The 12692-nt window shown below is 44.0% G+C and overlaps 1 protein-coding gene across 1 annotated transcript; it reads right to left on the reverse strand.

Moving 5' to 3' along the window:
- RPL23 (ribosomal protein L23) lies at nt 1-6129 on the reverse strand. Its single transcript, XM_082195183.1, has 5 exons — nt 6004-6129; nt 3731-3814; nt 2088-2216; nt 865-978; nt 1-126 (listed from the first exon to the last, which is right to left on the reverse strand). Exons 1-5 carry the CDS (start codon nt 6014-6016, stop codon nt 44-46), a joined length of 423 nt encoding a protein of 140 aa, XP_082051309.1. The 5' UTR covers nt 6017-6129; the 3' UTR covers nt 1-43.
- Between the last annotated feature and the right edge of the window lie 6563 nt (nt 6130-12692).

A 12692-nucleotide genomic window follows, 5' to 3' on the forward strand; every position in this document is an offset into this window, starting at 1 on the left:
TTTGGTACAACCACTTTTTTTATTGGACTTTTACAAGACAGGTTTATGCAATGCTGCCAGCGTTGGAGGCGATCCTGGGCCACAGATCTGCACATTCCTTGGCTACGGGGCCTGTGATAGCAGAGCCTGGAGGGGGCAAAAATTGTAAAAACCACCATTAAGCACTGGCAAAGGAATTCCTATGAAACGTATTTGCTGAATTTGTATTTAATAAATGGGTCTGGGGAAATAGTCATTAACACACTGGCATGGCAGCTTCAGCTGCAAAGCCAAACCTGAAGCAATCAATTCACAATATAGTCGACTCGCAATTTGCACTCATTTTTACTTGCACGATTGCAGCTTTACGGCCAGCCAGCTACAATTGCACAAACTAAACGCACGCAAGGGGGAGAGCTTAAAAGCTCTTTCCATGCTGGGTTTTCTCAGTGCAGAAAGAGCTTTCAAACACTTCCTTCGCCTTGCTTACTACGCCCTGGGATTTTGGTTTTGCCCAGGCTCTGGGCCTTCCAGAGACAGCTAAGCAAGTCTTGTGGGGGAGGCCCACTGGCTTCAGAAAGGTAGGGATGGTCACATGGGGGCAGTTCTGGGCTTATTCTGATTACAGTGGTACCTCTGGACGTGAACAGGATCCGTTCCGGAGCCCCGTTCGCATCCAGAAGCGAATGCAACCAGTGTCTGTGCGTCGCCGCTTCTGCGTAACCCGAAAATACTTATCCCAAAGCTACTTCAACCCGAGGTATGACTGTATATGCAATTTCAGCTTCATGTGCAACCCCCAGAACGCAACCCCTGCCCACGCAAGTTGCAAGCCTACTGTGGCTTTTGGGGGGAGGGCTTCCTACCCCAAGTCAGCAACCATACCTTTCATTTCCCCTTTGTTGTTTACTATGACCCCCGCATTGTCTTCAAAGTACAAAAACACCCCGTCTTTTCTCCTATACGATTTCCGTTGACGAATCACAACTGCCGGATGCACTGCAGAAAGGAAGAGAAATTCAGTACGAGCTGCCGAATAAATAATATGCAGCCAGCACAGGTACACCACAACCCTTGGGCTTAAACTCAAAGGTAATATGCACCCTCCTAAACATCAATTTCCTTAGGGTTCTATAGTTGATAGTGTATGTGTATGGATTATATAGGCTTAAGCCTACTATTTAATTCAATGAAAACAAGATGTACAGTACATAGGTTTCGGTGGACCTAGCCTTGGCTCTGAAGCACGATTTCTAATGGACAGGACATCAATGGCCAGCATATTATTTAAACTACAGGACGCAATACACCTTTTCTTGGAGCAAAATGTTTTTTTTGAGTGCAGCATACATTTGGCTCTGGGTATAGCATCCAACACTAACATGAGGATCCACCTGCCCTCTGGGAGACTAACGCTAACACCACACACACACACACACACACACACACTCTCTCTCTCTCTATATGCAAATAATTGTACAGTGGTGCCTCGCAAGACGAAAAGAATCCGTTCTGTGATTCTCTTCGTCTAGCGGTTTTTTTCGTCTTGCAAAGCAAGCCCATTGACGGATTAGCGCTTTTAGCGGCTTATCTGCTGATCGGATCAGCTGATAAGCAGCTTAGCGGCTTAGAAAAAGGGGGGGGGAGGAAAAAAACCCAGCAGGAACTCGCAAGACAATTGTCGTCTTGCGAAGCAAGCCCATAGGAAATTCGTTTTGCGAAGCACCTCCAAAACGGAAAACTCTTTCATCTAGCGAGTTTTCCGTCTTGCGAGGCATTCGTCTTGCGGGGCACCACTGTACATTGCATGACCGCACATTATGCTCCTAGATAGTACTGAAGGACCTACTTAGCTGGTAAAAAATCTGCTTAATTGTGAATAACAGCCAATTTATGCGCATCCTGGAGACATATGAATTAGAACATAATTTAGGTCAAATATTTTCCATCATTTTAAAATGACTGCATTCTATCTCTCATCAACACAATCAAGGTCACAACACTGTTCTCCCTTATGATCAGCTATTTTCCCACTACCTGTAGCCCCTATGCAATTAACACAGTAAGGGGGCTTCAAATCCACGAATCCAGCTTCCTCCACCACTCACCTTTCTTCCTGAGCTCTGGTTTGCCTTTCTTGACAGTAGCCATTACCATGTCTCCCACGCCAGCAGCTGGCAGCCTATTCAGGCGCCCCTTAATCCCTTTCACAGAGATGATGTATAGATTTTTGGCCCCTGCAAAGGAAACAGAATCATCATCTTTCTATTCACCCAGGAGGAAAGGTCAAAGAGACTTCCTCTTCAAGTATATGTGACACAACTGATTGAAGCAAAGCAGCACAAGCTGTCACCTCACCCAAAAGTTGTGCTATTGCTGTACCCTTCTACGACAACTCCCTGGGCCACGGGAAAGCAGACCCAACAAGTGCTTTTCAGAAGGGGAAACCTGCTGCTTCTGCCCAGTTACGTTTTCGATGAGCATTGCTGTTTAGAGTCAGAACTGAATAAGGGCCGCTCCTTCTCACAAATTCAGAATGGAAAGAGATCAAGGCAATGGAATTCACTTTTACCCCTCTCTCCCCAGCTAGGATCAAGAACCCATACATCGCCCTTCGTAGAAGCCACACCACGATATGCCACCATTCTGATTGAACAAAAAGCCAGCAAACATCTACACCAACCTAAGAAGAATAGATTCAGGTAGGTCTGTTGGTCTGACGCAGTCGAAATGTATATAAAAAATTGTCCAGTAGCACCTTAGAGACCAATTAAGTTTGTTCTTGGTACAGTGGTACCTTGGGTTACATACGCTTCAGGTTACAAACTCCGCTAACCCAGAAATAGTACCTCGGGTTAAGAACTTTGCTTCAGGATGAGAACAAAAATCATGCTCTGGCAGCGCGGTGGCAGCAGGAGGCCCCATCAGCTAAAGTGGTGCTTCAGGTTAATAACAGTTTCAGGTTAAGAACGGACTTCCGGAACAAATTAAATACTTAACCCGAGGTACCACTGTATAAGCGTTCGTGTGCATGCACACTTCAGATAAGAGGAATATTAAGTTGCATGCTGATCAATGCACCTTAGGGAAGCTTCTTCCAACTGCCTCCACCCCCTTCTGCCCTGATGCTTGCAACCCAAAATTCGAAGGTAAGCTAGAGCTTAGGTTGGCTGGCAGCAACTCCCAAGAATCTCAAGACTGCTGGCTTTCTCTCTCTTTTTTTATATATAATATTTATTAATTTTCCAACAATTTAAACACAACACTACAAAAGAAAAAACATAAATATTAAAAAAATGCAATACAGTACAAAAAACAACACAAAACACTATCACATAAAACTAATAAAACAAAAACAAAAACATTTCACTATCTTATCTTTTGTTCACTTGTTTCCACGACCTCCTCACACCTCCCTTTTTGTATTCCACTTCTGTTAATTGTTTCAGCAATTCCTTTCCATCTTCCTGTGTTTTCTATCCTATAATTATCTTAACACATTCTAACCTTATTTTTCCCTTTAATACTCTATTAAAAGACTGCTGGCTTTCTCATCCCAGCTGGAGATGGCGCAGATTGAACATAGAACCTTTTACAGGCAAATCATAGAAGAACACTTGTACCTTTCCACAGTTGCACAGCAAAATTCTATAACAAGCAAAAAAATTTCAGCACCTCAGCTTTTCTTGTAATAAAGCTTAAAGAATAACAAGTGGGGTGTACTATATTATTTTTTTCAACTACTACATACCAGTGTTGTCTGCGCAGTTTATAACAGCTCCCACAGGGAGACCAAGGGAGATGCGAAATTTCGCACCAGACGAACCACCACGTCCTGTTATGGAGACAGGGATGAAAGACATACAGTTAGCCCAAGACCCACGCAACATCTACCACTTTTTAAGGTCTGTTTCGCTTCTCCCAAAACAGTGAATGGTTTTCTCCACCCACAAGCCCCTTTTATATGCAAAACCACTCTTTCATCACTGCTGCCATGACCAACTGCTGTCTTGTTCAGTTCCAATAAGCTGTACCGGTCCATTAAGATAAAATAAACGACGAGTTTTAAAGAGTGATGCGCGAAACCTAAGCAGTTGCATGCATGGCTACTTAAAACTTGATATTCAATTTTGATAGATGAAAACTTTCAGCTCTTCAAAACGAAAGAAATAAAAGAAAACCTACTACATACGTCACACTGCCCAGGGAAACCCACCCTGTTCACCAGGTATGGGGAAGCAATGTGCTCCTCCAGATTTTGTAGAATACAATCTCTGTCACTCCTGGCAATTTGCCACACGGGCTGAAGATGATCACCGGAGTCCAATAATGTTCTGAGGGCCACAAGTTTCCATACTTGATCCAGAAACACTGGGGAGGCCCAACTACAGTGGTGCCTCACAAGATGAAAAACTCGCAAGACGAAAGAGGTTTTGGTTTTTTGAGTTGCGTCGCAAGACAAATTTCCCAATGGTCTTGCTTCGCAAGACGAAAACATCTTGCAAGTTTGTTTCCTTTTTCTTAAAACAGTTGCGACTTGACTTCGAGGAGCAACTCGTGCTTCGCAAGACGAAAAATTCACTAGACGAAAAAACTCGCAAAACAAATTAATTTCGTCTTGCGAGGCACCACTGTACTATGTATTTTAACATGAAATAAGCAAGATTAAGGCTTACAGCTCCTGGGTGATAAACATGACGGTACTGTATGCCTCTTCTTTCTTTCTTTAATTATATATATATTATATATATTAACAGCACCAACAATTGACACAGAATTGTAGCGCTGGAAAGGATCCTGAGGATTATAAAGTCCGCCATTGCAGGAATCTTCCGCCCAATGAGCGGTTTGAACCCACAACTGCCTGGTTCCTTACAGGATATAGGCCTTTGGGAGCTTACAATCTGAAATCCCACAGGAGGGAAAATAAAGGTAAGGGACTGGAGGTAGCAGTAAACAGGGGGGGGGGATTATTTTTTAATGAAAAACTATCGTTTTAACTACGATAGAGAGGGCGAAATGGCTGCTGAGTGATGCTGTCAACTTTACAACTTATAAAGTTGCTCTTGCAGCTAGGAAGACCAGGGCAAAGAATTTTGATAAAATAGCCATTAATTGTAGGTCTGATTTACACAGTTCACACGAGACTCTCCTCTATTTTATCTGTCCTTATACCGAACATTTCTGTTAGATTTGGATGTGGTTTTATTCTATATTAAGCGTCTGCAGATGTTTTGGATGGCTAGCACAATAGAAGCTGGATTTTTAAACTTAGGCTTTAAAACGCAACAACTATACATGCTTGAGATCAGGGAAGTTTTTAATGTGTGACATCTTAGTGTATTTTTGGTCTTTGTGGAAGCAGCCCAGAGTGGCTGGGGAAACCCAGCCAGATGGGCAGGGTACAAATATTAAATTATTATTCTTATTATTACTGTATTATCATCATCATCATTACAGTAAAATCCAGAGCAGGGCAGAAGACCAGGCGACCTTATTCTGGGAAGAGGATATAGCACCCCACATCCTAAAAGCGCTCTAGAAGCTGCAAATCCTGCCCAAGTCTTCCTCTTAGGCCTAAGACCAAGTGCACGTATTTTGAGTGCATGTCTTTTCTCTGCTAACCCACAACCCGTTTTTCTTAACTCTCCTCCAGCAGGGACGTGTATATTTGCTCGCTAACTCTGTACAGCTTCACGGGCGCGGACACGTCTCGGCACCCTCTCCTTAACAGCACGTCAGAATGCGGCTCAAGGCCAGGCCCTGAACGCGTGTTCGCCGAGGGTGCCAGCGGGGCCCTTAAGCAACACCTCTCTCCCACCCGACCCAACGCTTCCTCTGGATTTCCAGGGTCCCCTTTCCCGCACCCCACGGTATTCCACGCGGAAATACCCAGCCCCCGTGGCAGCCAAGGTCCCCACGCGCGCAACCCGCCACCAGACGTCTCCTTATCCCCGCCGAAGCGCCGGGATGGAGACGGATTCCGCGCCACCCGCAGCCCCGGCTCAGCAAGCTAGGCCTCACCTCGCTTGGACATCTTGCGCGGCCGGCGGAAAAAAATGAAAAGGAAGCGCAAGGCCTGCCGGGAGAGTTAGTAGTTTTTCCTCGGGAGGCGCCCGCGTCACGTGAGGCGGCGCCCCTCTCACGTGACGGCGGAGGCGGAAATCCAAAAGCGCCGGCCGCAGCGCCACCTAGGGACCCGCGCCTTTAACTGCAGCCGCTCTTCCCCTGCAAAACCCTATCCTGTTTCTCCGCGTGGTTTACTTGGAAGCAAGCGGACGCACCGCAGACTTCAGTGGGCGCTGCTCCCGGGTAACCGAACAGAACCGTGCAGCCTTTAAAAAAAGGGCTTGAACTGAAATGGAATGATGTTTTGATGGATGGATGGATGGATGGATGGATGGATGGATGGATGGATGGATTGACTGATTGATAGATTGATGGATTGATTGATTGATGGGTGGGTGGGTGGGTGGATGGATGGATGGACTGATGGATGGATTGATTGATGGATGGATGGATGGATGGATGGATGGATGGATGGATGGATTGTAGACCCAGGGCGGTTGTCGGACTAGATGATCGACCCTACAAATCGACTACTCTTGCGGTTTCATAAATTATAATAAGTGACGTTAGTCGTTTTGCAAGCCGCCGCCACCAGCGAGCATGTGCAGAGTGACTTCCCATCATCGCCGAGGAACTGCGGTTCACCCCCAAATATTCTGAAGCTGCCTAATTCCACGCTGTCCCGAGACTTTGGGACAACATATGAATGAATGAAAGCAGCTGATCGTCTCTCTGAGCATCTGGATCATAAAGTGGGAAGTGACCCGGCGCAGGGGTCATCTAGTCCAACCCCCTGCAATGCAAGACTATTTTGCCCGAGTCGAGATTCGAACCCAGGACCCAGAGGTTAAGACTCTCACGCTCTACCCTGTACTGATCGCAACTTGAAAGCAGCTTACTTATATCTGGGACTGGGGACTAAAGACTTCTCAGGAGGAGCCCGCCTTAAAACCTTTAATTTATATTTTATATAAATTGATTTTTTAAATATATAAATCATTTCTATGCCGTTTTCATTCCAACGCATCCCAAGGCGGCTAGAAACAAACAACACTATAATAGTGCATCGCAAGTACATTGATCATAAAATATAACCAGCAAATCACCACTGAAATAATAATAATATTAATAATAATACTAATAATAATAATTTATTTATACCCCGCCCATCTGGCTGGGTTTCCCCAGCCACTCTGGGCGGCTTCCAACAAAACACTAAAATATAACCTGTTAAACATGAAAAGCTTCCCTAAACAGCATATATAAAGCGCAGCTAACAACCCAGCAATTGTTAAACATAAATAAAGCTTTTACCCTTTTTTTTAAAAAAAAAAGTATCTTAAATCGGAAATCAGTTGCTCCCCAATGAGTCACTAATTGTCTAAATTTGGGGACCGTAACCGGCTTTTGTTGTAACCGAATTAACGTTTAGCAACAATTCTTTGACGTTTGGTGCACCGGTGCTTTGCACGCTTTGGCATTAGAGGGCGTTTCTCAGCTAAATCTCCGCTAATCCCTTTTGGAAAGAAAGACGCGATTTTCGAGTTTGGTTTCCTTATGTTGAAGTCCAGCATGTTTCCGGAAGAGGGGGTATAGCTCAGTGGTAGAGCATTTGACTGCAGATCAAGAGGTCCCTGGTTCAAATCCGGGTGCCCCCTGGACGGATTTTTTGTTCTTTCGATTGCCAATTTAAGAATTTGCAAGCGTAACGTTTAGGAATCGACTCAAAAGCCATGCAAAAAGCTTAGAAAAGCAACATGTCCATTTGAGCAGGAGGAAGCTTACAGGATCGCAATGCACTACTGTGCCATATTCTCAAATTTTGTATTCTTGCCTGAATTTACCTGGAATTACACTCAGGTTCAGCAGCCACAGTCATAAATAAAAATTCTGGCCTCGTCGATCGACTAATTAATCCTTGCTCCCTTTGTTTCCATGCAAGGCTCGTTTTGTTTTTAAGCTGCGTGGTGGAAAGAAATCCAACAGGTGATGCTTTATCACACCTGCCTGTCCTGCAGTCACTAAAAAATACCATATCCTTGGCCTTTGGATGGGAGCAGAGTATTCATATTGCTTTTATGTATGTATTTACCGGTATGTATATTTTTTTTACTGAATTTATATCCCATCCTATACCAGGAGGTCTCAAGGCAGTTCACAGAAAAGATCAACATAAAAACCACAAAATATATAATCAGAATCAAAATAACATCCCCCTCCAAAGAAAAAAGAGACATATTTTAAAAAGGGCATAGGATGTGAATCAGATCAAGCAAAGGCCTGGTTAAAAAGGAACATTTTTGCCTGGTGCCTGAAGGTGTATAATGAAGGCATCAGGCCAGCTTCCCTGGGGAGAGCATTCCACAGACTGGGACCTTAGGACAGCTTTTGAGAATCTTTTTACACCAGCAGGTCTTTGCAGCTGTTTAAAGCGATTACCGTATTTTTCGCCCCATAGGACTCTCCGTCCCATAGGACGCACCTAGTTTCTTTGGGGGGAAATAAAGGGGAAAAAAATTCCCTTTATTTCCCCCCCAAAAGCAGGTCGGGGAAACCGAACCAGGTCGAGGAACAGCGGGATGGCGGCACTGCGCCTCCCTGCTGTCCCCCGAGCTTGTGGGGCTGGCTGATGTCTGCCCTGCGCAAGGGGCGCTCTGCATCAGGGCGCCCTCCCCTGCGGGGCGGCAGGCTGCTATCCGCAGCGTGGGGAGCCTTGCCGGGAACTCCTGCAAGGCTCCCCACGCTGCGGGTGTCTGCCTGGCGCGGGGGGCGCTCTGCTTCAGGGTGCCCCTCGCGCTAGGCAGCAGGCTGCTATCTGCAGCCTAGACATCCCTGCCGGATGTAGGGCTGCCTGGGCTGCGGATGTGTTCCTGAAGCCTGGAGAGCGAGAGGGGTCAGTGCGCACTGACGCCTCTCGCTCTCCAAGCTTCAGCAAAAGCCTGCATTCGCCCCATAGGATGCACCCAGATTTCAACTTCATTTTTGGAGGGGAAAAAGTGCGTCCTATAGGGCGAAAAATACGGTAACCAGCCACTTTAATGATTATTTGGATTCTTTTTAAAGGGTGTTTTATTTTTAGCTGTACATTGCCCTGATATTTTATGATATGGGAGTGCAGAAATGCTTTGGATTAAAAATAAATAAATCAATGCATTATGGAAGGGTCCCCAAACTAAGGCCTGAGTGCTGGATAAGGCCTGAGGGACTCGTTTATCCGGCCCGCGGCGACCGCCGCTGCCCGCTCTTTTTTTAAAAAAATAGATTTTTTATTAGATTTTCCACCGTGATAACACAAACCACAAAGCAAAATGATACATGAAAACAGAAAAAAACACACCAAAAAACTTAATTCTTCACAAATCCAACTTTTTAAACGTCTTGGTTAACTTCCTCAAATCTCTCCCTTCTGAGTTTCTTTGTAATCAAAAGTAACAGCTTTCCAATGCCATTATTAAACTAAAACAATTTCCAATTACAGTCCATCTTATTTACTTTTCTTAACATTCTAAATCCCATTTATTTAATTATAACTTAGTTTAATCCTAGGCCTATTTGTTTCTTTCAAGTAATTTCTAATTTTTTATATTACAATATTTATTCAAATAGTCCTTAAATTTCCTCCAGTCCTCTTGCAACTCCTCTTCTTTCTGGTTGCGGATTCTTCCAGTCAGGTCAGCCAGCTCCATAAAGTCCATCATCTTCATCTGCCAATCTTCCACTGTTGGTAGTTCTTGCGTTTTCCAATTTTTAGCAAGTAATATTCAGGTGGCCGTTGTGACATACAAAAATAATTTAACATCTTTCTTGGGCGCCGCCGCCCGCTCTTACCGGTGCTGCGCTGCACTGCACGGCTGCCCACCTCCGGGTCAGAAGAGCACTGGAAATAGCTTGTGCACATGCGCAAGCGTTATTTGTGCATGCGTTACTTGCGCATGCGCATACGTTATTTCTGGTGCACATCTGGGTCGGAGGAGGCCCACGCACATGCACACAAGCTATTTCTGGTGCTCCTCCGACCCGGAAGTGCGCCGGAAATAGTGTGTGCGCACGCATAAGGGCACACGCTCCCTCGCCCACCACACAATCGGCGCTGGAGACATCAGCCCAAGGCGCGGTAAGTTTGCTGACCCCTGCGTTACGGGTTGTGTGTGCAAGGCTGAGAAAAGCACTTGCCGAAGGGCAGTGGAAGACAGGAGTGCCTGGCGTGCTCTGGTCCATGAGATCACAAAGAGTCGGATACAACTAAACAACAACAACAAACCCAAACTCACCGTCGCCTTCAAATTTTCACCGCAGCTTCCAGCAGTGTGCTTGGAAGAAACAGAATGAAATGCATTTAATTTGCATGCAACTGTAAGGGGTTTTGGGGGGTTTTTTTAGCGAGGAAGTTCAGAGGGGGAAATACAGTACAGCAAATGTGTTTACAATAAAATTTCATCAACAGATGTTATTTAACCGCAGAACTATGAGTTGTGTGACAGTTATAGAATTGTCATCACCCCCCACCATAATTTTGGGAATTTAACATGTACAGGCAACATGTGCAGCCTCGCTAAGGCCTGATATATGATGATTTTTGCTGGGCTTCAGCTTCAGCTACTATAGGCGTGGATAATGTAAGAATAATAAAAAAGAGGCACGATGGCAGTGATGATAACAGAACCGTGGTTGTTGCCACTGCTTGAAAACAGATGCAGCTTAGGACCCCATCTTATTTATTTATATTTATTTCATAAAAATTATACACCACTTGATTGCAAAAAAACAAACCCTCAAAGTGGTTTACAAAAATGGAGACGGCGGATGAAGATTGGAAGAAATTCAAAATTTATCTTAAGAAATATTATAAAATTAATGAATGTTAAAATGTTGAGGTTTTAGAAAAAGAGGGATTACAGCTGTAAAAGATTAAGTAAAATAAAAGAATAAGGGAAAATCTGATAAAACCAAGGGGTAGGATTTGCTGAAATAGGTTCGGAAATTGGGATGTAGAAAGGGGAGGTATGGGGAAGTCGGCCAAGTAAGTTTAAGAAAAAAAGGCTTTGAAATTATACATGTTTGTTTGTGTGTTTGTTTGTTTGTTTTGTGTACTGTTTGTGTTTAGAAAAACTGTGAAAAACCAATAAAATTTTATATAAAAAACACCCCAAAGTGGTTTACAAAAATGCATGGGATGTTTGAAGTATCACACCACTTTAAACCATCATGGCTTTCCCCATAAAATCCTGAGAACTATGAAGAGGATGGACTATTTGGAGCTAGCCGACCTGACTGGAAGAGTCCGTGACCAGAAGGAGGAGGAGCACCAGGAAGAATGGAAGAACTTCAAAGATTATTTACTTAAATATGCTAAGATAAATTAATTAGAAATTAATTAGAAATACTTGCAAAAAAAATAGGCTAAGTATTTAAATATGTTAAGTTATAGAATATTATGTTTAAAGCAAAGATGAAAATAAACAAAGATGTTAAGAGGACTAAGTAAATTTTATGAGATTTTGTTTTGGAAAACCGTTACAATGATATATATTAAAATACAGTCAAGGGAATTTGAGGAAGTCACTTAACAATGTTATTAAGATTGGATTAAGTACAGTTATGATGTAGGTTTGTTTGTTAGTTTAAAATTTTGGAAAATTAAAAAAAAATAAAAATCTTGTGAACTGTAGTTTCTTTAAGGGCGCTGAGATTTGTTAAGATCTTCCCCTTTCACAGCTTCAGTTTCCAGAGAAGAGGAATTGCTTGCTAAAACCGTTCTGGGAATTCTAGCTCTGTAAACGGAACAGGTGTCACCTAACAACTTTCAGCGCCCTTAAGAGACTACGTTCCCCAGGATTCTTTGGGAGAAGCTGTGACTCTTTAAAGTGGCACAATACTGCTTTAAATGTATTAATTCAACACAAGTTTCCAAGTAAATCACACTATGTTGTTACATCCAGGTGTCCCATCCAGTACAATATATTATTTTCTTTCAGACACAGCTAAGAACAGTTTGGGACAACAGCAATGTTCTGTAGAGAACTGTTGCAAATTTTATCGTAATAAAGTAAAAAGGTAAAGGGACCCCTGACCGTTAGGTCCAGTCGCGGACGACTCTGGGGTTGCGGCGCTCATCTTGCTTTATTGGCCGAGGGAGCCGGCGTACAGCTTCCAGGTCATGTGGCCAGCATGACTAAGCCGCTTCTGGCGAACCAGAGCACCACATGGAAATGCCGTTTACCTTCCCACCGGAGCGGTACCTATTTATCTACTTGCACTTTGACGTGCTTTTGAACTGCTAGGTTGGCAGGAGCAGGGACCGAGCAACGGGCGCTCACCCCGTCGCAGGGATTCGAACCGCAGACTTCTGATCGGCAAGTCCTAGGCTCTGTGGTTTAACCCACAGCACCACCTGTGCCCCATTGTAATAAAGTAGGTCTTAACAAATTACATAGCATTGTCAACGTCTATAAATGGTGCTGACACACCTTTGGATAACCATTTTCCTGACTAAGCAATAGTTCCAGATAGGTATTTATTGTTGGTGTCATTCTTGCATGCAAGCTTTTCACAGCATCTCCGCCCCCCATCGTAAGCACCTAAACACCAGCCTGTATCTCCCACCTTTAATCCAGGTTTATACTTTCCACAAAATACCCTGTCAT

The sequence above is a fragment of the Podarcis vaucheri genome (assembly GCF_965113315.1).
Source record: "Podarcis vaucheri genome assembly, chromosome: 13".
Taxonomy (NCBI): Eukaryota; Metazoa; Chordata; class Lepidosauria; order Squamata; family Lacertidae; genus Podarcis; species Podarcis vaucheri.